This window comes from Alligator mississippiensis, chromosome 9 (assembly GCF_030867095.1).
Source record: "Alligator mississippiensis isolate rAllMis1 chromosome 9, rAllMis1, whole genome shotgun sequence".
NCBI classification, from domain to species: domain Eukaryota; kingdom Metazoa; phylum Chordata; order Crocodylia; family Alligatoridae; genus Alligator; species Alligator mississippiensis.
The window spans coordinates 1,777,744-1,805,731 of NC_081832.1; the positions used below are offsets into that span (position 1 = coordinate 1,777,744).

The 27,988-nt window shown below is 46.3% G+C and overlaps 1 protein-coding gene across 1 annotated transcript; it reads right to left on the reverse strand.

The window, feature by feature from the left end:
* Window positions 1-1,414: 1,414 nt before the first annotated feature.
* On the reverse strand, window positions 1,415-27,918 carry CSNK2A1 (casein kinase 2 alpha 1). The gene is made up of 13 exons (XM_014600651.3): window positions 27,819-27,918; window positions 13,228-13,439; window positions 11,689-11,800; window positions 10,857-10,958; window positions 10,348-10,398; window positions 9,541-9,600; window positions 8,522-8,605; window positions 7,860-7,970; window positions 6,807-6,908; window positions 6,243-6,343; window positions 5,382-5,530; window positions 3,619-3,705; window positions 1,415-2,808 (listed from the first exon to the last, which is right to left on the reverse strand). The coding sequence occupies exons 2-13, from the start codon at window positions 13,326-13,328 to the stop codon at window positions 2,693-2,695; spliced, it is 1,176 nt and encodes a 391-aa protein (XP_014456137.1). The 5' UTR covers window positions 13,329-13,439; window positions 27,819-27,918; the 3' UTR covers window positions 1,415-2,692.
* Between the last annotated feature and the right edge of the window lie 70 nt (window positions 27,919-27,988).

The following is a 27,988-nucleotide window of genomic DNA, read 5'->3' on the forward strand; positions in this document are numbered from 1 at the left end:
GCTTCAACAAAAAAAAGGGGCCACTTCAAAACGAGATTAAAAAATACCTTTTTTGTTTTGTTTTTTCAACAAGCCTTTGAAATTAGTTGCCAGCAGGACTGCTATATACTGGCATGATTTCCTGCCGCCTAACACAATGCAGGGGTACAGGTAGTGCTGAGAAACAAGTGTTCCAATACAAGGTGTACAGATGAGGTAAATTTACAACACAGGAGTTGTTACAATCTGTAAACTCGTGCCCCCCCCAACCCCGCTGCTGCTTGGGCACCGCTACCCCGCTCAGTCGAGTCGCATGCTTGTGCAGTGAATCCGGCGCAGCGCGAGACATCGCTCCCAGAGCCGAGTCCTTCCGTCCTCACCTCACGCGTTCGCCTTCTTCCACGAGGCTGGCTGGGCATTAGGACCTTTGGCCGCTCGAGATTTCATCAGCGTTGATCCAGACTTATCCGTTATTGTTTCAGCCAGAAGGAAGCCGAGGACTTAGATATGCAACCCTGCTCCCTCACTTTCGATGCAAAAAATAAAATCGGTGAAGTGTCCCGTGTAGCTCACAACCGAGTGCAAAACTACTGCCTGCCGTCTCTGCCAGACGCAGTGCTCCCAAGCTACTGCACATCAAAGAAACAGTCAACATGGTCCAACTTTCACATCATTCTAGGGTAAAAGAGGGTTTTCACTACAATAAATTTCCACCGGATGAAGTCATGGAGAAGAAAGCTACCCTGGTATGCAGTTTACAATTCATCGCTCCAGTTAGGTGGTCCCTGTGGAAAGCGGGCTCTGGGTTCCATGCCGTCCGGTTTCTCTCACCTTGGTGGAATCCAGCCTGTACACTCAGCTGTCCTACCTTGCAGAATTAATTGAAGCAACGAAGAAAGACAAGGGAACAGCCCCCACAAAAGATGAAACTCAAGGGACAGATGCTCAGAAGACAAAGCGGGAGTGGGACACCAAAACTTCAGGTTTTGTGGTGGGAACTGGAAGTGCGCTCGATGCCCAGAACACGCAGCAGCTGCAATGGCCTGAGGGCAGAAGAGGAGTCCAGAAGTGATGGGTGCTATTGTGCTTAACAAAGTCTCTCCAGTACAGCACCCAACCAGCTGAAGTGGTTTGATTTCAGTGAACAGCAATGCACAAAAAACAAAAAGGGGGACGCGATTCTCCATCCCCAATCCCAGCCTGGCTGAGACATGAAAGGAGTTTTATGGCAAAGGATCCTTATCCCAGGAGATACTTTGGCTTGTGATGCTTCTATAAGGCTTCTCTGCACTGCTCACTACAACACATCGTACAAAGGTGCGTGTGAGTAGGGAGGTGGCCTCACCCCACGCGTGCAGGGTGGAAGGCCGCCCCTGCGTGGAAGTGTGCAACACCAACCCAGCGAGACCTCTACACAGGGAACTTAAATCTAACCTTGATAAATAAAACCAAATGTTTATTTACACCAAAGAATTCCAACACTGGCTCTTTCACAATGAAGGACAAGTATATATACACAGCAAGGGGTAGCAGGGCTGGAACAAGGGTGCCTTTTTGTTTTGTTTTTTCCTGTTACTTGTTAACGGTAATATCTGTCCACAATTACAGGTCTACCATTTCAGTTTAAGTTAGAGTCTGCTCGCTCCTTCCTCTCAGTGCATATTTACAAGACTGAGGTAACCGGTATTCTCACCACATGGCACGTGAGGGAGAGGGTGGTGGGTGAAGACAGTATCTGACTTGGTGCAGTCTGATCTTTCCAGCTCTTTAACTAGCCACCAGCCTGAAATCTGCATAAGCCATTTAAAAACAATATACCCAGTAACAAATAAATGCTAGACTTCCAAGCCAAGCAGCTGGCAGGAAGAACCCTATGTGGGGGGGAAGGTACAGAGGAGGGTACAGCTTCCCCCTTCTAGAGCACCTTTACTGGGAGATGGCAAGGACTTCCACTGGATCCGTAACGTTATGCTTAAGACTAAAATTACATGCAAGGGAGTGAGTTGGCATTCTGGTTAGCTCCTAGGGAGACATAATTCACACGGGACAGAATAGGGTTTGAAGCCTTATCTGCACTTATACACTTTGACCATTGCTACGAACTGAAGTTGTCTCCTCAACGTACCCCAGTTGAGTCATATGTAGAATATGGTGTTAAAGTGATCGGTACTTTAAGAAACCCACCTCCCCCGGCCTTGTCAAAACTTGGCTTGGTAGCCTCCGGAGAAAAGCACAGGACAATCCCCCCATGGTGTAGGCTGGTGGAGGAATAATGGTGGGACTATGAAGAGAAGAGATTTCCAGCAGGATGCAACGGCCTGGAAACGCAGCTGATTCATCTTTATTCTCGATGAGGAGGAGTCTGGGGTGGGGGGTGGAAAAAAAAAACCCAACAAAAAAAACAAAAAACAAAAACAAAAAAAAAACTGTCCGAGAAATATTCCTTCTTCAGGTATTTTCAGGGATTCCCCTGAGTTACGAAAAGTTCAAGTAAAAAAAAAAAAAAGAAAAAAAAACAGCCTATAATAATTTTTTTTATATAATGACTGAACTACTATAAATCCACAAGCAACTGTTCAGACACAGTGCCTCCGAAGCGGTCCAACCCCTCCTCTTCCCCGGCCAGGCGCGAGCTGCGTCCTGGGGAGAGGTGGAGGGGAAAACCTCTTCCCCACCTGACTCAACTCAGGCATCAGGAGACAAAAAACCATCACTACTGCTGAGCTCCTGCGGCAGCTGGAACTGGCATCCCCAGGGTGTTGGTGGCAGAAATCACTGGCGAGCCTGCTAAGGGTCCAAGGGGCGAAGGTGTTGGCACTGAAGAGATCCCTGAAACAAAACAGCTGTGTGTGACTTAGAGCAGAGGTGGCAGATAATACACACAAAAAATAAAAAATAAAAATAAAATTGGTGGATGCATACTTAGAGGCCAGAGGTAACATTATTATATTCCCACTGCTTTCAAAAGAACAAGCAGTGCCTAAAGAGCTTTCACTGGTCTCCAAGCTCTGGAGGGTCCATGGCCAGGGGCAGACACGACACTTTTATTGGTATAAGTGATCAGTCTATACCCACAACAGAAGTTTGGCTCACAAAACTGGTTTATACCCGCAACAGAACGGAACTTCAGCACACACAGACTGGTTTAAAAATGGTGGAATCAAGTCTGAGACTTGCCCCTCCTACCAAAGGGCAAATGGCATTTGTTCACTACTGATCTAAACTACACTGCTTACAGAAAACCACGCAACTTAAATCAATTTTGCCATGGGTTTTTTGAATGCGTGTACCTAGTCCGTGTTTGTAAGGAGCTATCATCATCTGAGAGCAGATGCACAGCTCTGTGACCACTGCCCCTATAGACCTACACCTTTCAAACCTATCCCAATGGCATTCACTCTTGGGGAACTTCCATCTGTTGAACAGGCAGAGACCAGTCAGGTTAAGCTGCAGTGAATCAATAAGCAGATCTTCCCCCTTTCCCTCCAATCCTCTGCAACTCCCCCCACACCCCGCTCCTTAGCAGCTCACACCCTGGGGCTGAAGGCTAGAAGCATCAGGTGTAGAATTCAGCCCTGGTCCCGTCCTTCGCAGCAAGTGCGGCAGCACCTCTCAAAAGCAGCCTGCGCTGGAACTGACCTGACATCATACTGGCACTGCTGACAGGAGTGCTGCCTCCCGGCATGCTGGACGAGCCCATCCGAGCCTGGTCCTTCACGATGGGATCTGGAAGAACATACTAGGTTTAGGTTCTGGTTTGCCAGGCAGCACAAGGCCTGCATGCGGTGTGTGTATGCAGCGAATCACTGCAAGGCAGCACAACAGATTATTCTGGGTATCAAATTCTGCCCTCTGCTTCACAAAAATGTGCTGCGTTTTCTGTGGGAACCAAAGCTTTTGACCACTAACAAACTGCATTTGTGCAGCACTCTTTAGCCTCAACAAGTGCTTGAAAGATGGTAAAAAAAGCAGAGGGGCAAAAACATCCCCAAGTTAGATGGGAATGGGAAAGAATTAGCAACTTGGAGAACTAGACTTCTCTCAAATGAACAGAGGAAGTTAAAAGGTTAATTCTACACACAGCCCAGGGCTTCATGGTTCACAAAGTGTCTGCACTGGAGCACAGCCTCATGGTAATGCTTGCTTTTCATGAATTTCCCTTTTTACAAACAGCTGGTATTACTGTCCATCCTCCCAGCTGTGGGAAGTGAGTGCCAAAGTGCTCGTGAAACGCATTTAACTCTAACAGGGGTGCTCAATCTCCAGCCTGCAGCACAAATGCAGCCCACAGAGCCATAGGTATCCAGCCTGCGGGGTTGCCCATGGACCAGGAAATTGGATCACAAGGGAGCAGTGGCAATAAATACAGCCACCCTCTTCTGCTGCCAAATTCACAAACCAAGCCTCATGTAGCAGGTTGGGTCCAGGTCATGCCCCCTCCCCCTACTCCCACAGCTGGATGAGGCCAGGCCATGCCCCCTTTCCCCATGGGGCTGGGTTAGGGGTGGGCCATGCACCATTTCTCCCCACGTAGGGCCAGGTTGGAGCCAGGATGCCCTGCCCCGCTCTGCTCGGCCGGATGGGATCCTGCCACGACTGGTGCTGGACTGGGACCTTCAACCTGGATCCAGTTGACGGATGGCCTGGACACTGCCCATCTGGCTCGCTGGCCAAAAAGACTGAGCTCTACTGAGTTCAAACACTTGCCAAAAGCAAATTTTCAGGTCATTTATTTTACAGTGCAAAAAATTTCAGCTCGCACTGATGATTAATTCCACAAGTCAACCTGACACCGCAAGGAGGATGCGACCGGTATATGGCGAAGACAAATATTCGTACTTCACATTGCCATGAAAAATCTGCAAACCAAGAATTATTTGGAGAACAAATCATCAAATAGGCTTGAACAAATATGCTTGAGAACTTTGCCATATGCTCAAACAGAAATTAGAAAAAAAAATTGAACATACTATTCACTCAGCTACACATTTAGCAACAAAAGGGGACAAGGCAGATCTGTTACCCAACAAGGCACATTCATCTGGTTGTACTGAAACATAGATGAGGAATCAGGCATCTGTGCTGAAATCATCACAAGGCTGACACCAAAGCAGCCTCACTAAAAGGCTTCATTACCAGGGCAGCTGACTCACTGGACTGACAGTGGCATTCAGAGCACTCACCCGTGCTCTCCTGGGAGCACTTCCCCTTTCTCAGCACTAGTCCAGGCCTGTTTAAGTGGTGGGGATGTTATCCCATCTTCTAGAGTCAAACACAGGCAGTCCCAGAGGTCAGCCTCATTTTACAGCATTCCTCACAACCACAGAGATCAGCACAAACCAGAAGAAACTGCCTTGGCAGGTGGCAGAAGAGCAGCAAGACAGGAGGCAGCGTATACTTACAGAAGTAAGGGTGTTCCATGGCTTCTCTAGCTGTCAGTCGTGACTGGTGGTCATACCGCAGCAGCTTGTCTAAGAAATCCAGAGCTTCTGGGCTCACCAAGTGCTGATTCTCACTGTGAACAAAGCGCTCCCATCGCTTACGGGAATGCCTGCAGACGGAGAGAAGTCGGATGAAGGGAGAATGACAGCCCACTGCTGACTGGCTTCTGATTTACTGATTTTTAAACAAGCCTGCTGGCCAGGTTCTGTGCCCAACCGATACCCTCGCTATTCCAAGAGACACCGAATGTGACCAAACCACTGCTGCAGCACAGCTTTCCACCGCCTGGTGGCACAACGGTCACAACTCTTTTCAAGCCCCTGGACTCAGGCCGTGACACTGTCATTCCCAGGAATTAAACCCCAGCATCATTTCCCTACTGTCTCCTTCACATGGAGTGTGTTGTTTCGTGAGCATCACTGCACTAGTCAGCACTTCATAGGACAAATCCACCTACTCCCAAGTGCCAAACTGCTATGCTGGAATTCCCAGAGACAAAGGTGCTGGCTTCTCCACCAAAATATCCAGGTGGAAAGTGGCAGCATTTGCTTAGTCATGTTCCATCACCTGCTGTCTATTTAGTGCCTAGATGACATCCTGAAGTTCAGCATTATCCTTGATTACATCTGCAAGAGGGACCGTCAGTGGCAGGACTACTATACTGGACAAGGCACATGAAAGTATCCCTTGCTACGGAACCCAGCACCGCTTTCTTTCCAAGACAGTGGCCTGGGTCTAAACAAAAAATCCTGTCGCCAGAAGACGACCTTACTTGGCCTACCAAGGGCTCAGAGATCATGTGCAATAGGGTCTTGGCTAACCTGCCCAAGATGTCATTGAAACGAGGATCCAGCTCAATGTTGTATTTGTCGATGTAGTCATACAGGTCTTCTGTCCCCAGCACCTTGGCTATCCTCACCAACTAGGATCAAACAACAGAAAAATACGCCATCACAGAAGGAGGATGAGCTAGACCCAGTATGAAAAAGCCATCATTTCACCCTTTACATAGCCTGAGCAGTATTCAAGAACACTGCAACTGGATTCTGGGATGGCCTTGTGGCTCCCAGTTGGCAGGCTGTGAAGGAACACAATCATTGCAGAGATACCCCGATGGCTAGTATAAAGCAGGCAGAGCAGTCAAGGGGCCATGTCATCTGGTCCCTGGGGCTCCACACAGGCCCAAAATTTCACAGCAGGGGAGCTGCTGCACTGTCGATTGCTGTGGCAGAGCCCATAGCTGTGGCAAGTAACACAGCCACTGCTCCCCCACTGTCAAATATCCAGATCTGGCATGGGGAACCTTCCTTCCAGTCTTTTGCAGTGGCCAGAATTCAAAACCTGAGGCCCGAACCAGGGTGCACTGAATGGAGACTAGCACTCACCTGATCGTAGTTGTCATGGCCATGGAAAAATGGCTCCTTTCGGAAGATCATACTAGCCAGCATACAACCCAAGCTCCACATATCCAGACTGTAATCATACATCTGCAGAGAAGCAAAGGCATGATTTAGTCTTTCTGGTCAGCTAACTCCTTGAGTGACTCCTGTGTTGAAGAGAGAGGTTTCCGTGATGCACAGGACAACTGACCAGGCTGAGAACAAAGAATGAAACATGCTCACTCAACTTAATCATTACTGCTTGAGTCAAACTCCAGCTGTTCAGCACAGGATGTGGTAGTTAATACAGAATAGTGGCAGGTGTCTTAAACTCCATCCGACTCACGATGGAACCGCAGGCCTTCCGTAGCTTGTTACATTCGCTAGCATTACATATTGTAGAACTCATTGACCGACATTAAATACAGGTTCCCAGAGACACCACATGAGACGGGCAAGATTATAAAAGTGGTTTGCTCCTCCCCAAGAAGGGCAAGGAGTTAATCTGACCCTGAAAGGGAAAAGACCCTTGGGTCAGGAAACACTTTGTATCTTATAAATGGTGTCTTCCCAGTCTGTAGCTGAGAAACTGCAGCAGTTGTCTTCATAGGATTTATTTTTAAGGCTTCATTTAGCAGGCTGCACCATATTAGTTTCCCTCTGTATAAGGCAAGGTCCAGTTTGATTCATGTGCACCCATGCAAGTTTGGCCCCTGTACCTTCTTTTGCTTCTGTAATCAAGGATGCAGGCCTGTAGCTTCTTAGCTTTCCCAAAGACCCTAACATCATTCAGCTACACAGATGTTTTCCCCCACACCCCAGAATCAATCCTCCTGGCTCTTAAACTCCAACAGAAAGTCCCTATGCCTAAAGAAGGGTGACTGCACCCAAAAGCTTGCTAAGAACTTTTTGCCATCTACTCAGGTGGTCTAATAAAAGATATCACATCTACCCAAATAAGCTTGCCTACATCAAATCTCTAGATATCTGAATTTCCTGGTCTACTACTCTGGCGGGGTACTGACCTTTCATATAAGACAAGGAACCTGGGATTCTTACCTGATAATCTACAAGGAGTTCAGGTCCTTTGAAATACCGGGAAGCCACTCTGACATTGTACTCCTGACCAGGATGATAGAATTCAGCCAAACCCCAGTCTATTAGCCTGAGCTAGAAATGAAATAGGAAGAGGTGAATTAACGCAGTCTCCCTCAGCTCACCAATGACTCTATAAATCACATATTGGACAATTTTATGTGTGTGGGATATCAGACTAAAGTTCTCTGTTCCCTATCAACTGGAAACAAGATAATGAATATTTCTGTTACTTCCTGATAGAGGATTAGTCTACACCATATGCACTTTCTTTTTCCTTGTGCTGAAAATACTTAACCAGCACCTTTTCCACCACAACATCCTTCAAACCGTTTGAGCAACCACATCATGGAATTCTGGTTCCACAGTCACAGGATAGGAAGCAAGTGCTTCCTAATGTGTTACTGCCTGTGTTAAGTTAGGGTCTCAGCAGGTCAGTCTTCCATGGGCCAAGGACAGCTGCAGTTCTGTATAACCTATATGAGTAAGTTTAAGAAAAACCAGCCTATAGAATTTCATTTTACATGTACTCAAATAATGGAAGCACTGCCACAGCATGGAAGTGACCTGAAGGAGGTGCTGTAGAGTTCACACAAGAGTGAAACCCACCCAGGTCCCACCTTTACCTTTCTGTGCTCATGGTCAATCATGACATTGTGAGGCTTGACATCTCTGTGCATGATCCCCATGCTATGACAGTAATCCAGGGCCTGAAGAAAACACATGGAAAAGGAAAAGTTATCAGCAGCACAGGTGAGCAGTCTCATTTTGCACCCACTCTAACTAAAGTGGAAGCCCACCATGAGACATTTCTTGAGATCCCTGCACAAGGCCCCACTCTTGGGATGGAGGGGCTCCGGCTGAAAGTCACTCTTGTTAACAGCACAGATGCGTGACCCAAACCATCTTTAAAGTTCATGCAGATAACAGAAATGTTTGAGGCACAGCTTTTTGTTCAAGCCCAGTGCTTGACTGTTTCAGCACGCACCCCAGTCTTACCACACAGCAGACTCGACCACTACCATAAGCCTATTCTATTCCGAACCTCATGCGCTAAGCAAAATAAACCTCTCTAGAACTGGCTTTTCAATACCTTTCTCCAGGAGTGGGCCCAATGTCCCTAGCTTCACTTCACATGCTTCCTTATAAAAGTGGAATTTCAATAGGACCCCTAAGGGTAGGGCTACCAGGCACTATGGACCAAACACCTAGCTCTCTCAAAACATAGGAGGAATAAAAAGAATTCCCTATCCTATCTAAGGAAGAAAGGATATGGGCAGCAAATGAGCTCAGGTCACTGACAGGTAGGAGCTAGCCCATCATAGCTTCCTATCAGCTTTCCACTAGTATAGGCTACAACACACTTATACCTTATGACTTAGAACAGTCTATCATGTAGCTCTCTACACTCAAATGCTATAGCTCTATTTCCCAGCAGAGCCAGCATCTGCTGCAGAACCATGGCAAGGAGGTTCATGTGAATTCGTGCATCCATTCTGCCACCCTAATTTTATGTGGGCCTCCTCCTTTCTTTCCATACCTAAGAAGTCACCCCAAGCACTGAGGGGCTGTATCCCAGAGGCAAACTGAAGAGGTATAAACAGATCTCATAAAACAGGCAACAAGCAAGACAGCACATGCTTACCTTCAAAATCTCATACATGTAGAATCTAATGTCATAGTCTGTTAACGTCTGGTATAATTGCTGCAAGATAAATGCATTACTTCAGTGCTAGGCACAGAAGGAGGTCACAGCCTCCTTCCCCTACTCATTCAGACTTCCCTGCTCCTCCTCCCACCATAATCCAATTACATAGTTCATGCTACCTAGGTTCAATGCAAACACCACTCTCAGAGCACAGTTCTACCCCGCTTTGCTGCAGGCACCTCAAAACCCTTTCCAAATGCTGTGTCATAAGAAGTGCTGGCTCTCAAAGAGGGCAAAGATCCTTGCAAGATTAAGAGAGCTCTTCCAGATGGTGTTACACAGCTATTCTTCTCTGAGGCTAGGTCGAAGCGGGGAGGGGCAAAGCAGCACCAAAGTCCCTGTGCTCAGAGCAGCGGAAAGCTATGGGAACAGGCATTTTTCTAAACAAATAAAAGTTAAGGAGAGGGATCAGATCAAGTCTCATGCTGGGAGCCAAAGCAAGCTTGTAATGAAACCACAGTCCAAATCAGTTGTAATGCCTCCTGATATGTGGGAAGTGTTTGGTCTAGCAGCAGAGCAAGATGTGGGATCAGAGTGTCTAGCTATTAGTAAGAGCTCCATGACCAAATCATTTTGAACGGGCAAATTAGCAACTTCTGCCCTTGTTCAGCCTCCTCAAGAGTCAGGGTAGTGTGTCAAAAGGAAACTACCCTTAAAAAACTTGCCCAAGGTAGAGATACTAGTCTTTCCCCATTGAGAAAGATTTAAATGGGAAAAAAAATACAAGTGGATCTCTCACCGTACCTTAAAGTCTGTGTTGTTTACGTGTTCAAAAACCAAAGCAGGGGTCCGGGACTAGGAGAGAAAGAGTAGTCTTTAGCCACATGATGTTTGACATAATTAGCCTTTGCATGTATTCAGGGCAGTAGTGCCATTTCTATTATCGAGCCCTTCAATAATGGCCCTTTCCCATTAACAATGAACACATTTTTGTAGTTTTCAGGGATTCACTCAGACAGCAAGGGTGAAGCTGCAGCTTGCACTGCTGTGCACTGGCCCTACATCTACAGAATGAATTAACACATCTCAGTTCAGTGCTTCCAGACCCTTGGTCCACAATAGTAAGTCATGGTCTAGGGGGGAGGGCCCTCCGAAAGCCAGTAATCTGATTAAAGGGCTGATCAGATTAAGTCATTCAAAAGCAGGATTTCAAAGTAGGAGAAAAACTAAGCGAGGCCATGTCAGTGCTGTAGTCAAGCCCAGTAACCTTGGCATTAACCCCAGGGTACCCTGCAAGCCCCTCACATACTTACCACAGGGTCTTTTACTATGTCTGCAAGGGTGATGATATTGGGACCACCTCGCAAGTTTTCCAAGATCTTGATTTCACGCTTGATTTTCTTCTTTTTTACAGGCTAGAAGGGAAAACGGTAAAATAAAGCATTCCAGTGAGAATGAGATTAACAGAAAACTACAGCTCAGCACCCAGGTGGCAAACAGGACTGCCTTGTCGTAAAGGATGCGGTGCCCTTAGGGATTTAGAAGTGATAACAAAACAGTCTCTCCTCCCACTTGCAGTCATACGACAACTTCAACAGCTCCAGCGACTTTTCTGTGAAAGTTTTAATGGAGAAGCGGATGTATTTTTAGCTGTCTAAATGTAACCTGGCAGCACAAAAGGACATAACTAGCACCACGTGACAAGCGAGCTGAGACGACCACCGGCATGATAAAATGATATTCTAACCCCTGATATTGACAGGTTAGAATATTTCACCAATTAATACTGCAAGACTGAACTCCTCAGTGCCATGGCAAGAAAGCCATGGGAGCAGACAGAAGCATGGAGCAGCACCTGGGAAGGATGGACCAGCATGGAAGCAGATGCAGCTGTTAACACAGATGTCCTACAGGCTGGTATCCAAAACGATCACCAAACACGGCTTGCAAGATAGTGACTACGGTGAGTTTATTATCAAGTCAAAATGTTTCAAAGGCTACAGATGACATTTTCCATTGCCAGATTTCCAGAGATGTGGCCATTTGTGCTAGGACATCTAAGGAGCTCTGGCCCCAGTCCTGGACTTGAAAGCCACGCAGATGTCCCAGGTACAGACCGTGACCTTCTCTGGTTCCCTGACTCACCTTGAGGATTTTAACGACTACTTTTTCATTATTTGTGATGTTGATGGCTTCAAACACTTCGCTGTATTTGCCTCGGCCTAATTTCCGAACTAGCTGATAGTCATCTTGATTTCTGCGGAGAGAAAGCCACAGAGTTCCAAAAGAGGTAAGTCACTCTTTACTGTCATTCATAAAACGCTACTTCTATGGACACCAGCTCTCTGCCTCACCTTCCCTTCTAGTTAGTCAGTCTAGCAGAAAGATCCTAAAGGATTAAGAACTGATAGAAAAATATTAACCCTCACCTTCTACAGTCTATTCAAGTTCAAATCAGTTCAGTGGCTACCAAGAGCAGCTGATGCCTGCTACCTGCCCATTTCAGTGAAGCTGGCCCAATGAAGCTCTTGCTGAACAGAAGTTCATCGTATCTCAACACGAGGTCGAGGATGAAGGGGCCCTGCAGACAGCTGGCCTCTTGTTCCTCTAAGCGGCTCCTCCTGTTCAGGAGGCCTGCTGGGAAGGCAGTGTACAAAGCCTTTCACTACCACAGCTCGATGGGCACCTTTTGGTGGGTAGCAGACCTCCTTCCAAGTGTCTGTTCAAGGTTCTTCACAAGAATCAAATCCACACTGTGCTGATCAGCTTCCTCTCCAACAGGAGAAAAAAATATCAGCTCAGTGTCCAATCAGTCTGTTTTCCTGAGTGGAGGATTGGGAAAGAGCTATGTAGTTCAGTTAAGACTGGCCCTTCCAGCAGACTTTGTACATGTGGCTTCCATGTGCTTTGCAAGATAATTAAGTTAATGGAGACTATGTCACAACTGATTCAAGTTACTTGGAAGCAGCTCCAAAAATTTAAATATTAAAACTCCCCTTTAAAGTGGGCTAAATGTATGCTGCTGCTGAAGCTCAGAAGACAATGTACATTCAAGAAGTCAGACACTACAGCAAAGATAAGGGTAGGACCAAGATAGTCCAGAGCCTGCTATATAAAAGCAGCACTGCTGAGCTCTGAGCCTTGTCTGATTCCTGGGAGGTTTTAGTTATAACTTCAATTTAGATGCTCTGTGCCTTTGAAAAACCACATATGCAGCTTGCAGAGCTGAGCAAGAAAGCTATAAAGTGATGCATATAGGTTTTTTGTTAAGCCTACTAGAAGTCTCTTCAGTTACTTAACATGCAAGTATCTTATGAAGGTTTTTCAAATTATTTCCCCAGGACAGTAAAGATTAGCTCCTTATCACAAAACTGAAATTTTATAGTGGGGTGGTAAATTTCTGACCCTTTGACAAGGCTATTTACTTCAAATCAAACCAAGGAGGGGGCACTTTTTTGAACTGCTAGGGGGTCTAAACATGCTGGCAAGACAAACTTTCAGACAATGAAAGGACACTACATTATTTCTACAAAGTTTAAAATTTAACAAATGCCACTGCTAGGATATTAGCAAACTGCAAGATAGCCTAGGCTCGAACTGGGAGCTTTCCATACACACAACCCAGGCAGTCTGAACAAGGATCAGCCCCTGCCCAGTGAGTCAGCAAGAAGTGGGGACACTTACCCCCATTCGACAACATGCGACTCATAGTCCCAGTATTCCCGGGGTCTGTGTGTGTTTACATCAGTGTAAACTCTGGCCCTGCTTGGCACGGGTCCCGACATGTCAGACAGGTTGGCAGGTGGAGCTCTCTCAGGTGCTTTGATTTCTGGTAGCCTCCAATCTCAAAGCTGGACACAAGGCAAAGGCCTTGGATCAGGCTCTGATTTTTCCAGCTGCAGACAAAATGAAGAAAGATTATAATTTCAAAGTAGTATAAAAATATTTAAGTAAATCGTTAGAAGTCATCTAGTAGAAACAGAGATGGGCCCTGGGCCTTGAACATTCTCCTAGACATGGAAAACTGACATGCCTGCTCTCACAAGTGGGAAGGAGCATTAAGCCATACGTTTCTGCGGCTTCAATGCTTTCGCTTTTTTAAATGAGAAAAAAAATTAAGGTATGGTTGCAAAGATAACTATCCAAGTAGGAGCCACCACAGCCTGCAGATAGATTCCTCCCATTTAAGCCTGGTAATGAAAAGCAACACACTTAATACCCAGCTTATCCATCCAGTCCAGAAACAATGCCCAAGCCCCTTGATGTTGAGCCAAATTACCTTTTATTCACACTACAAGACAGCACAACTGGGATACGCCATCTATTTGCAATGCACTGATAAGTGACGCTGCACAATACGAAGGGCTGACAGGCAGAATTACAAGGCTGCTTAGGGAACCTTAACTGCCACAACTTTGTAAAAACAGTACTAAAGTTTTGTATTTTCACCTTAGAAATTCCCTCTCTTTGCAAGACACATACAGACACAACTGTCAACTACTTTTGCCTCAATGCACTTACTATTCCACTACTATGTACGGCCTCACATGCAAGACAGACTGCACAAGAAGCACTTCACTTTTCATTCCATGCTGTCTTTATCCTTATTCACTCCAGAAGTCCAAACCAAAGCCAGTCTAATGACAAAGTGACTTAATTTCCAGAAAAGTGACTAGTTTATTTTCCACCAACTGCAAAAGTGTCAAGGAAAGCAGAGACCAGCAGTACAAAGCTTTTAGCAGTGTTGAAGCAGGGTGCCCAATGTACAGAGCCAGGAGGCCTGGGGCTAACCACTGTTACAATTAGCAGGCCAGCCAGAAAGCCTGCAGCTACGCAGGGTGGGTATAAATAGGGTGAGGATGGTATTGAGGAAGGAGAGGTGAAGACTGGTGAGAAGCTGCCTGGAAGAAAAAGAGTAGCAAGGAACTCATTTAAAGGGGGAAAGTGGTCCCAGGGCTGGGTTCACCAGCACAAGGAAAAGAACGCAGGGGAAGGAACCATGGTGGGCAGATGGTATTTAATCTTGGGATTTCCTTGAGTATTGCTGGGATTCTTTTACCAGGAAAAAATGGCAGGTGCACACGTTTCAGAAAAGGTAGAATTAAGTGTGACCTGGCTGAGCCACGTGAGAGAAACCTTCAGGACATGCAGTGAAAGTTAGCAGGGGGCATAACAATATCTGTACCACTACAAACAAGAGGATGCACCAGGTGAAGAAGCCAGTGATGGGGCTTAAGAAGCATCTTCTTCTTTTTCCGATCTCTGCTAAGAGCCTAAGAAGTCTGTGTTTGGAACAAATACCCTTGCAGACACGTTGAGGGGGTAGGACAAACCGGAGCAGTAAACATAGCCAGCATATCCGGCATGCCTGCCATGTGTTATCCCAGCTCTCATAAGCACTTAACCCAAGAGTAGGCATAACATCCTTCAAACAGGTGGCTCTTGCCCTCGTTCAAAATAGCCTCACACCGACTTTTTTCAATATCCAGCCAATCTCTGTCCACGGAGAGGAAAAAAAAAAAAGTCACAGAACATCAAGCTTTGTGCACAGTTCAACTGCTAAACAGCGAATGATGCTTTAGGTCATCAAGAGTGCAAGCTCGTCAAGGAAGAGCCTGTGACGTACATCACCTGTAGCGCAGCCAAGACATTATGGACACATCAAACGTACTGATGCTTTGAGTCTGCAGTAAGAGAAGTTCATCCCCTGGTTCCCAACGGCTTGTCACCTATGATCTGCTCCAGCTCACCCACTGCAAAATGGGCACACCCAAGTGTTTTATGTAGGTTACCAGGCACAGGCCCCGCTTTTATGACCACAATGATTCACTTTGTGGCATGTAATTTCCATCTCAGCCAGCATTTCAGCTCTTGGGCTTTCGAGGGCCTAACCCACACATGGGCTTGTCTAAAAACACAAAACACACTGCTTTCACTGTAAGACAAGGTGAAGCCAGGCAACTCCCAGTGTGAATGCAAGTGTACAGCTGCTTTAGCCAGTTCAGCTATTCCCATGTGAGACTAGGAATTAGTTAGACCAGCAGAGGGAATAAGGGTTTCCTACTTTAACCACACTTACTGTGTGCTGCTGCAGCAAGAAAGAGAGCACGCTCCAGGTATACAAGAAAAAAAAATGACATGTACCAGGCCCTAGTGATGCTAATAATGACCGAGAGCTATTCAGAGCTTTAAAATGTCTGCTTGAAATTAGGAGCTCTGGAGCTTGTGACAAAGTGGGACAGCTGGAAAAATCATTTGGATCATCTGTCTATAGAAAGTTTAGACTCTAAATAAAATGACCAACAAGAAGTTTCACTTTCCAGATTGATAACTTTCATTCAAATTAAAATGAAATTATTGTTGTTGCTGTGATTTTCTTTTTTTAAGCATTTCTCCTCATCCTGCTTCTTCTGAGCATTGCCTCGTTTCTACATTCTCATTAAGGAGACTCAGTAAGAGTCAGCCACTATTAAGCTTTGGCCTCACTTAATTATAAACTGAGATGCCACAGCCATGATCCATCACCATGAGTCAGAACAGACTAAATTATTTCAAAGCCAAAGAAAAATTCTAACTCTTAAATATTATGGTTAAAATTCATCTAACCTGAAAGACCGGTTACTCACAATAGCTGTAGTTGAGTTTCCCACCAGAACTACCCAGGACTCTTGAATACTTACTTGACCTGGTCCCAGGGTAACTAAATGTAATATAGAAACTGCAGCTGACAACTCTCTCTGATCCTCTGGCAAGAAGGAACTGGCTCACTGCAAGGGTGAAGCTCATTTACGCAGGAGACGGCGCTGTTCCCAGACCTGGTCCAACAACTGCAACAGGATCTAACTCTCCAAACTGCACCATGATCTACTCCTGGTGCCACATGACCCCATTTTTGCGGAAACAAACCATGAGCCAAAGTACAGCAAGAACTCCCAGACAGAAGGGCGACAGAAGCAGAAGAGGTCCTAGATACACTGCTCCATGCTGCTGGAAGTATGGCGATGAGGGTGATGTTCAAAATCTAAGGAGACAAGAACCATGACTCCCAAGTTCAGACATGGAGAGATTAGACTTTGTACAAATTATTTAATCCCCTAGCCCTGGGTGGTCAGGCATGGGAACAGCTTGCTTAGGAAGCTGTGGAATCTCCATCCCTGGATATTTTCAAGAGCAGGTTGGACAGACTGATCAGATAGGGCTAAATTACGGAAGCTTCACCTCCACTGATGTAGGGACAAGAATGGAGCAATAGGCAGCTCCTACAGAGCACCTGCTGGATAGTTACAGCCCTGCCCTTTTTAATTTCAGGGTAAATTGCTCCCATGTTTATACCCTAAACCACTGTGGATGCTGCAGCAATGACTTGAGTGCTGCACACAACCTTTTGCCCCCTAACAAAAAAGCACAGGCCCCTATTAATTAGACCAAAAGAAACACAGCTCCATTGAGCAGTGAGACCTATCAGCAAACCCTGTCCAGCAGACTGACACACGGTGAGTTTAGGTTACGCCACACCGAAGAAGCAAGTTCCAGATGTGTAGACCCTCCATTGAGAATATGCCATCATCAGACCTGGATAGAGAACTGCTCTACCCTGGATCTGTACAGTTGCTCATACCACACAGGAGGTGGGCAGGTGGTTCAAGGTGATAAAAGCATGCATCGCTGTAGCAACACCTGCACCAGAGATATGCTTGAGTCTTCTAAAAAAGGGAGAATAAGGACAACAGCACTTCAGACTGGCACTCCGGGGGGAGGGAGAATGAAGAAGAGATGGTACTGTCTGGAAACAAGCAGCAGGAAAAGTGCTATTCTCTGTAACAAACTATTACTGCAGAAGATTAGGCAGCAACCGGTTCAGACCCAAAGTTCTCGCAGCTCTGCATGACCCCGACAACTAGAAATGACAAGCACCCATAGGTGGAAAAATCCTGACATGCTGCATTGCCAAGATTTGCAAGCTGACTACTATGCACTCAGTACAGTGAAAACCATGAAGATACATTTCATATCAGAACCAGTTCATTTGCCCTACCCCCTCCCAGCTGAATGACAGTGACTTTTAATTTGGCAACTAGAAAGATAAAATTAGAAGCCCAGCAAGCAAGTTGCTTAGATGCAGAGAGGCCATGCAAACCTAACTAGCACTATTTTAGTTGGTTAATATTCTTGAATTTTATAGATGCATTTTCTAGCGTGCTGCCTTGTATTGCTTGCTGACCTTAAACTAGTTTAAACTGACTCGGGTATCTTAAAGACTTGCATAAAGATTAATTTAAATACAAGAAAAATCCTAAAGATGGTTTTATTTTGCTGGGGGGAAAAAAAGAGAGAAGAACACTACCATTCACAGCAGATGTCATCACAAGTCATATAGCTTAGCACAGGGCATATAACATGCAGGACTGCTCAGAAGGCATCTTCAGGAAGCTACAGTGGGTGGTTTTTGACAGTGGCACATACAATTCCTGGAAGCACAAGGCTATCTACATCCACAAACACATATATTTATATCCCCGCTTCTATGTGGGGAGAGATGAGAGAATATGACAGCTGAGGTAGCTTCTGGCTTTATATGCAAGTCACCTCACATTTGCTTAAAAGCTAAAAGCAATCAGCAGTCACATTCTCATCCTTCCCATTAAGAACTGTGGGGGAGTTGATACATATTCCACCCTCATTCTTGAGAGGGCAAATTTAGCAGCTGATTTAGGTCCCTGGCCAGGAGGGACGGATTTGAATTCAGCTGAGTAGTGTGGTAGAAGCGAGCATGCAAAATATAGCAGGGTCCATAGCAGGAGCTGCAGTATGTACAAAGAACAGCAATAGCTGAACTGAGATCAGATGTGTCATGAAATGGCTTAAAACCCAGTTACTCTGAGTGCAGTTGGAGCCTAAATGGAGCATATAAATTATTCATTTGTGCAAGAACAGCATCACTACCCCCAGCCTTGTCCATCATTTATGCTTCCAGGTTTGGATGAGCACATTCCCTTCAAGCAAAGTAGCAAATAAACCCACCGACAAAAGCAAGGGGAAGGCAGACCAAGAGCCCCTATCCATGCTATTCAGTCTATAACGTTGTCACCGATTAAAACAGCACAATCCCTTAAACAAGCTGCACATAACCCACTAAGGTCTGTGAGCACAGGGCACTTTACCAGCACCATCCTGTCTGTGTATCTGCACACATCCACCTGTGTAACCATGCCTGAACATTCAGGGAGAATCTGGAGAGCTCTCCCACAATGCCTCAGACGCTAGAGTACATGGAACAAATGCAGTGTTGCATCAGCGGGATATGCAGCAGTACGCTCCAGGATGTCCTGCTGCACAAAGAGCTGAGAGAAAAGAGGAGCTATTAAATCAGCTGCAAACAGGACACAATACATGGCACTGGTTATAGGAAAGCTACAATGGGGTAGACACATCCATGTCATCTAAATGATTTAATCACAAGCTGAAGCATGGATAGTACCTAAATTGGCAGGTCACTCTTCGTTCCTGGCGCACACCAAGCTTCAACAGTTATTTGAACTTACTGTTCCTTAGGAATAGCACACAACAGCAGTACTTCCCCATCAGAACAGAGAACAGTACCACCAGCTACACTGCTCTGACTTGTAGCCCGCACTGCTATCGCCACCAGACACTAAAATGAAATCCAGAACGGTCATAAAGACCGTCTTGCATTGTGGAGGAGAGAGAAGCAAGGCAGCCAGATGTTGCTGACAGAAGTGCCAGGGTACTGGAGCCCCCCCCGGGGCTACACTGAAGGTCTGAAAACTTCGTCGTTGCCTCCTAAGTGGCTTATGTAAGCACCAACTTGTAGCATCACGTTTTTACGAAGACATATTTCCCGTGCATCTCTCTCTCCAAACAGAAGTACTCCATTGAAGGTGACAGCAAAAGGTAGTTCCCAATGAAGTAACAGTACTATCCTTAGTTCTAGAGATGGTTATTTTAAAAGCCATTTTTAGGAAAAAAAATATTTTCAGGCAGAGTGTAGCTATGGTACTGACATACCTTTTCTTTTTAAATGGAAATTTTTCTGGCTTCAGGCCCTCCTTACAGAAAAGCATAATAAGAGCCTTCAAAATCACCTATGAACAGTGCCACGCTGAGGAAGAGGGGTTACACCGATGCTAACTGAGGTAGAAGCCAAGAGCTTCCCAGCAGACTGAGGAATCTCTCACCCGCTATCTAGCTACTGACCTTTCTGGATAAGGTTTACTGTGTACCTATGGCATCCATGGATACAAACCTCGCTTAACAGTAACGATCCTTAGAGAGAATAAACAACAGCACTCTTTTATCCCTTCCTCCCCCAGCACAGATGTATTGCCAGAGAGCTCCAAATTTACCAGAACAGACTAGCACCAAACTGCTCAATAGTATGTGCAACATGCCCATTGCAGAACATCCCATAATAACATACCAATCCAACTGGCAGAAACATCCCCCCAAAAACAGGATTAGCACAGCCCATTTCAGAACAATGTCACCGAAGACCCTGGGGAACTCTGCCCCTCACTTTGTTGGTCCTGGAAACAACCTGCAAGAAGTTCTCTCTTCCCAAAGAAGAAAATGGGTGCAAAAAGCAGACTGCTCAAATGAGTCCAAACACTTTCCACCCACTCCTACACTCCCAATGTTAGCTCATTAACAGCTTCAATTCTTGCAGCCTTTATAGGGCTGGGAAAAAAAACAAACAGGCAGTTGCATATGAAATACCACTCTTTACCTGGTGTCTAAGAGGTGAAGAATTAGGATGAACTGCCATCACCCCTGTCCTAAAAAGCAACTGTCAAAAAGCTTTCAGCAGGTTTGTTAAGCAGAGACATCTGCTGCATCACTGGATGGCAACCATCATCCTTCAGAATTCAGGGCTCAGATCCACTTCTGAAATAAGCAATGTTTAATTACGTTCACTGAATTTCTGGGATTGTTTAAAGCAGAAGGTTGAGCTGACATACAATCCAACTGACCATCGCTGCTCCCTTAACCCTCTCGCCAACCACTGAAAGCATCCTGGAGCTGGGACCATTTTTCTCAAGTGCTTGGAAAGGGTCCAACACAAGGTGGGTGTTACTGTGAATAGATGATCTAGACACAGCTTAGATTACTATCTGGCCAAAACGGAGGTAACACTTCTACTTCACTCTGTACTCAGAAGACCTATTTGTATAACTAATGGCGGAAGTACTGGCAATCGCTCTGATATATATTAGAGTCAAATTCAAGGTAGCAATAGAGACCTTACTGGCATGCATATAGGACTGAAGCATTCTGGATTTTCCCTAATCCAAGCAGAAATGAAAAAGAATTTGCATTTACTAGGACTGATGTTTTGCATCCTTCCCAGGAGTACAAATACATGCTAAAAGGGCAAGGTCAAGTTGAAAAATCAGATTTTAAAATCCAAACAAAATACCATTTTCACTGAAATTAAAAGATGACCAAACCTAATAGCAACAGAAAAGTTTAAGTCCAATTCCCAAGGAATTTCTGCTTTCCAAGCTATGTTGTATACAAACACTACCTCCAGTTTCCTTTCAAACAGCTGGCAGCGCTCAGCTGCGGGGAAGTAATGAGTCAGATTTTAGAAGGACTTCAGACATCCTCTAATGATTCAGGAAACAAGGAATCAAGTTGCAATTTAAATTCAAAAGGAATTGTGATCGGCTCTAATTGGAAATGGTGGAAAAGTTTAGTTCAGCAACTAGGAGTAAATCTTCTAGAATAATTCCAACTTTGGCAGGCACTCTCAAACTGACACCAAAAGTATCAACCAGGCCGCAAACGCCCCGGCAGTGCAGCTGTCTCCACTGAACTGCCACCAGTGTCTAGTTATGGGCGAGGTAACCCGCTGAAATGAAGCATTATGGTTTGGTGGACAAACCGCAGGACAGGCAACAAGGAATTCCTATGTAGCAATGCCTGATACTCGCTTCCTCTGTTGTCAAGGACAAGTCTATTTTTTCCTTAGTTTTCCCACTTGTAAAGTAGAGAAAGCGCTACCTTCTCTCCCAGATGTTCTGCAAGGCACTTAGCCTGCTGATCTTCAGAGAGCATCTCATGACCTACATTTTCATGAAATGCAAGCAGTTTCCAAGATCCTCAGCTCAGTTGGACAACTGTCCCCCGGAAAACATAGGAGCAGCCCTGCACATGTACTCTAGCCAAACCAGTTGGAAACTGCTCTGACAGTGGGAGGCTGTAGGCAGCCAGAAAGTTCTCTTCATTCCCATTCCCCTCCCCACACATACTTTACATAGAGTAGTCAAATAACTCCAGGAGTACACTCTCCAAAAATTACTTTGGCTTTCCCTTAAATCTCAGTGCCAAGTCTGTACACTGTTGTGTGATCACAGTGAACATCAGGAGTCAGCTGCAGTGGAAGAAGGAAAACTGTTCTTTGGACAAAGATGTTAAGACTCATTCTAGATGCGGTCTACACAGCTTACCTGAAGCGTGGTTAACCAGAGTTCTCTCTCATAGCGAAGAGTCCCACTCCTCATAGTCTCGCTGAAGTCAGACCTCTTTCCTGCCTACTGCTGGACTGGACTGCAAGAAACCATAGCGCTACTGGTCCAAGTCACCCTCCAAATACAGAAGTTAATGCTATCACTCAAGACTGGCAAAAAGGAAACTCAATCCCATTTTAATAAGCTTTTACTAAGCAAATAATATAAAGGTTATTAAACTAATGCATACAAGCATTTGTGTAAAGGACAGCAGTGATATTCAACATCTCTCTCATATAGAATCATAGAAAATTAGGGTTGGAAGGGACCTCACATCTAGTCCACCCCCCTCCCCAACTTCCAACAACATGGGCGTTTTCTCCCTTCCACTCCATGTTGTACCAACCTGTGCTGTCTCACTATTACTACTAGGGCATACATGACAACTGAAGGCTACAATTCATGTATGAAAGGCTGGAAAAGCCATGGAAAAAACCTCCAGGATTCTGACAGCAAAGCAAAGGTACTCGTGCAGACTCCAGTACAAAGCACTGGTTTTTGCTCCATAGCCCACCAAACAAAGCTTGTTCTGCGGGACTTTGGGCAGGATTACAGTTCTAGATTTGTCAGTTCAAAATTTCTGGCAACAACTAACAACTGTTCCCTAAAATTTAGAAAGGGAAGTACTTCAGCACCTTTTACTTCTTAGTTGGTCAATCATCTCTGAACCAAGAGTTGTAGAGTTTTGCATTTCTTTTTGTCTCAGACCAACACGGCTACCAAATGCATCTCTTTTAGCACCTCTGCACTCAATCTTCAGTTGACCTCACTGGCTTGCTTGGCAGGGGCCTCCAGTCCAGTGGAAAGTCACACCCAGCCTAGTCACTGTTGCTATGTAGGGGGGACGTCTCTTGTCACTAATTAGTAAACAGGCTCTAAGGGAACACCAATATGCACTTTCTCAGCTGATTCTCCCCCTACCCCTATATTATGTACGGAAAGTGATTTCTCTGGGGGTTTTAGAAGACAAAGCTGGATCTATTTTAACTAGTGTGGTTTATTTTCATGTATTTTTAGTTTTTAACCAATATGATAATGTAATAGACAGAGGTGGCAAATACCAACATAGTCAAATGGGAAAAAAAAGTCGCATGTATTGCACATGGTTGTTTCCCCTCATGAAAGCCTCAGAGTTAGTACCTATCCAGTGGGTAACATGGGTAGATTTTTTTGCAACACAAAATATGCCACAGCATATGGACAAAAGTAGGCTGCAAGACAAGCAAGTGACCGCAAACCATTTTCAACACTGCTCAGACAGCACCAAGAAAAAGAATAAAATAAAACTCAGCAAGGGAATATCCGTCCCAGTGCCTAAAGCAGGAGATGCAGTATGCAAAAACATCCTTCCCTGAAAATCTTCCATCCTAACAGACCATGTTTGAACTTCAGAGAACTTGCATTTAAATGCAAGGGAAGAAACCCAGCATCTGTTAAAGGCCAGCTCCTGCATTACTAACACAGTACAAGAAACACTCAATCTACACAGCTACTGCTAGATAGGGTCCATCTCCTGGACCGAGCAGGTAGTGGAAATGTGTAGTCATGAGGCTGTCCTGAGTTTATGCAGTTCATGTGAGTACTTTTGAAACTCTGCAAACCCTGTGAATTTAGTTGATCTCACAGTTCCATACAGCTCAACAGGGATATGAATGTTGAAGTCAATCCCTACCACCCCAAGCAATAAAAACAAACGTAAAGTTGAGCACTGCCAACGGCTGTTTCAAGGACAAGCTGTCTTCCATGTTCACATTATTCCTTTTCAGGCATAATAAGCATGAGGTGAATTGAGCTGCATCAGTGTACTGTTTTTAGAATGAATTATTTGCTTCCTTCCAGACACACCCAAATGTTCCGGAAATGCAGAAGTTGGGAGAGATCATGCTACCGTTACTCATGGCCAATCTCACAAGTGATCAGGTCAGGGTGGAAGGAAAGATCTTTCCAGGGCAAAAACTGAATTCCCTTTCTTTTTGGTATGCTCCCTAGATCACGGGCCCCCACGCTCCACAGCAAAAGAAGGGCAGCTGTTAAGAGTTTATTTTAATACTCTATTGGCTTTATAAATAATTGTGTTTCTACCACTTTGTCCCCTCACTCGTTTGATAATTAATTTTCCTCTTTTCTGTAAGCCGCCTGAGCCTTCATCAGGAAGGACTGCATATAAACCTAATGAATAAAATTTCGTCTCTGCAGAGATGAACAAAGTGACTTAAATTTGAGTGTCTGTTGTAACAAGCCATACTTTGTTGCAAAGAGTAACACTCCTTTAAAATTAGGGATCAGTTATCAAGACATTGGAAAACAGTCCACTGGCTTCTGACAGACAAGCTTTTTTCTGGGAAGAGAAGAAATATCTGAACTAGACTTGTGCAGAGCACACCCATAAACTTGACTGCACAGGGAATCTTCTAAGACTGAGACAAACCAACACAGCATTGTCCTGCATCTCCAGACAAAGAGCTAATGTTTCTGCTCTTGTTCTGTTTTCCAGCAAAATGCCGGGTTTTAGTACAACTGCCCAGAACCTTGTGAACAGCAGAGAATCATATATTGTGTCAACTTCACTTTACTGCTCGCCTACTGCCCTAAAAAGTACCAGGCATTTCTGAATTGCTGGCCCTAGGACCACACTGACACCCCACTGCTCACAAGTCTTTCTACACTGGCATCTGGCAGATAAGTTTGAATGGAGTCTAATATAAATAGCAGCAAGAACAGATTCGCAAGAGCAGTATTTGGAAAGTAACTTTCTCCTCTTCAAAGCAGTTTTCCTGAAGCTAAAGGGTAAGCTCCCATTTCCTCCATTGCAATAAATGTTTTGTTCCATTATGTTTTTCCACATTCCAGAATAAGCCAGCTCTTTTGGAGGCGCCTAGAATAGGAGATATCATGATTACATGCATAATACTCAAAAAGTTTCCTTACAAAGAAAACTAGATAATCCTTGTGATCCGATTAGGTCTTCAAGGTCCCTCCTAGCCTAACCATCTGAAAACAACATCTCTCTCCAGACCACTAAGACAGGTAAAACCTAAGGGATCATTCCCACCTGCAGAGTCCACAGGAAAGATGCCATAATATAAGCAAGTCAGCACTGCTGGTTAGAAGAAATGACAAATCTTGATAGCCTCCACACCCAGCAATAAGTCCCCATCTCAAATACACCACCATGTTGAGGGTCACTCTTCGTTTCACAGAAGAAATTCCTCTTTACCTGAATAATGGCACACTTGGTGGAAAGAACAGGAGATAAGCTGTGGAGGAAGAGAAAAGATGACCAAAAAGACCATATGAAAAGTAAAAGGACAAAATTACTCTCTTTGATAAAACTGGGGGGGAGGGACACGACATCATCTCCATTCCTTTTACTACAGCTCTGATCTAACCATCTTTAACCACACCCGCCCCCAACTTTCCTTTCATGTCTGACAACCATTTTCCCCACATACACTCTCAGAGACTAAGCAAACCCTCAGAGTTCAGAAAGTAGCTCTTTCCTCTACTCTCATCATCAGATCTTTATGACAGTAGTCACCATCCTATCCCCCCTTTTCTGGGATTGTATCTTCACCCTCAGTTTATGCTACCTTCTCCTCTCTGCAAATGTGCAAGCCCATCTCTCACCGCATAAAATGAATCCTTGTGCCCATTCTGCTAAACTCTAGTCACCATCTGAGGATCCAGTTCCCTCATTTTTGCTACTCCACCTGCTGCCTTATTCCTTTTTCACACACTTGTGTTCCCAGAGGGATCTAGTCATCCCTTTGTTTCTATTACAGTAATACACTGTCTCCTGCCGAAGTGCAATTCCTTGCTCTCCCTGCTTCACCAACATCTTTTCTAACAATTCTTCATCTGACCACACCCCTTCCTTCTTACCAGAAACTAATCCCCGCCACACTTGCCACCCAACTCTCCACTGTAGTCAGTTTGCCCTCTTCCGACCACAGCCCATCTTCCATTGGAACCGTCTTCCCAAACCTCTCCCAGTGCACATCCTCATCACCATTACAATAAGATACCACCAAAGAGAGGTCACTCCCCACGGAAAACATCTCACTCAGAAAGACAGGCGGGGAAAAAATTGTTACGATCTGCACTCCACAATGTACGCACCAAAGCTTTACCCCTACCCACCCCAAGAGGTTACACTTGCACCACAGAGCAGACAAAGGTTAGACCCTCATTTCTTAGATAACATACCCCATCTCTGCCACAGGACGAGAAGAGGAGGATTCCCAACCCACAAAGAACTACCAGAACCTGAAGGGAACTATCCCCTTTCCATCTGAGCCGGGATGGGGATATGCTTATTTGAAGTAAGGGTGTCTCAAGAGAAGGGAGAGATGCACAATGAATGGACGTTGGTCTCATACCTACCCATGCCACTTTTGGGGTCCGCATCAAGGAACCCAACACAACCTGTGGGCTGATCTGGTCTGCTTGAGGTCCCAGCACCATGGGGCTCTGCACCTTTCAGGAGCTCTCTCGCTCGCTCTCAGGAGACCAGTCCTAGGCCTTACACCTACAAAGAGCCTCCTGCTCCTGAGCTACTGTAAACTGATGGAGAGTTGACGCAGTCTCCGCCTGCCTGCAAACAGCCTCTCTCGGGAAGGCGAGAATCACCGCTAGTCATCTCAAAAGGGGGTCGATTCTTCAGCCTCACAACGTCACTTTCAGAGCCACTTTTTCTAACTCATTCAGGCACGAGGTCATCAACCGAATTTAGACAAGTCCGGCGACTGTACGTGACGACAGCGCGAGAGGAAATGAACGGAAGGAGCCCGAAACACGCCTTGCCACGCCGAGCGCCCGAGCACCTTTGAGACCCCAACCTCGCGCCAAGCTGCGACGGAGCAAACCTGCGCGCCACTGCGGGTTTGAAAGAGTTGAAAGAGTCCACGGGCAGCACCGTCTACTCATCCCCACGCGCGTCACAGAAGCTGCGACGGACCCAGCGCCCACGGCTCCAACCTGACTGCCCCGGCCCCCAAGGAGAACGAAACCTGTCATCTGACCCAGGGCAAGGGAGGAGGCTGACGCCCAACCTGCGCTCTGCTGCCGGGATTCGACTGGAATACCTCCTGCTCCTTTGCAGCCGAGGGGAACAGAAGGGGGGGCGGACGGTGGGGCTAAGGGTAAGTTTCTGGGGGGGGGGGGGAAGGGGTGATGCTAAGCCCACCTCCTAGGATGAAGAAAGCAGCTCCACCCTTCCTGAGGGGGCTGCTGCCCCCCACCCCAAAGGGAACAAAGACCCAAACCATGATGGGGACTGCTGCCCTGCTGGGGGTGGGGTGGGGAACAGCCCCCCCCCCCCCCAACAGGGAGGGATGACCCCATGGCAGGGGGAAGGATGGGGAACAACCCCCCCCATCAGGGAGGGATGACTCCATGACAGGGGGAGGAGTGGGGAACAGCCCCCACCCCCCAAAAAGAGACCTCACTGAATAGAGACAAACGGGGTCTCTCCGTACGGACCCCCAGGCAGGAGCGCTGGAGATGCCCCCTCCCCCCCGTGCAGAGGACACGCTCTGCAGGTTCCCCCCAGTGCTGGCCCCGCCCCTTCTCTTTGGCCCCGCCCCCTCGTGGCCCCCGCTGCGGCCCTCAGGGCGGGGGGGGAGGGCGGCCCCCAGACAGGCCGCAGGGCCGAGGGGAGGCCCCGGGTCGGCCCGGCTCATGCCGGGCTCGCCCCCCGCCCCGCCGGGCCCCGCGAGGAGCGGCCCGGCCCGCGCCGCCCGCCGGTACCTGGCGCGGCCGCCGCGCTGCCCGCCGCCCCGCCGGCCTCACACAGACAATATGGCGGAGGCACAAGGCTCGGCCGCCAGCCGCAGGGACCAGAGCGAGGCTGGCCGGAAGCGGAAACCCCTCCCCTCGCGACGTGCTGCCGCGGCGGGGCGAGGCGGGGCTTCGCGTTT

Coding starts and splice junctions, on each gene's coding strand:
- CSNK2A1 (XM_014600651.3), bottom strand. CDS start 13,328: ATGTCGGGACCCGTGCCAAGCAGGGCCAGAGTTTACACTGATGTAAAC. Junction 5,531..6,242: donor TTCAATGACATCTTGGGCAG/GTTAGCCAAGAC, acceptor CTCCGTCTGCAG/GCATTCCCGTAAGCGATGGG. Junction 3,706..5,381: donor CATGGAACACCCTTACTTCT/GTAAGTATACGC, acceptor ATGTTCTTCCAG/ATCCCATCGTGAAGGACCAG.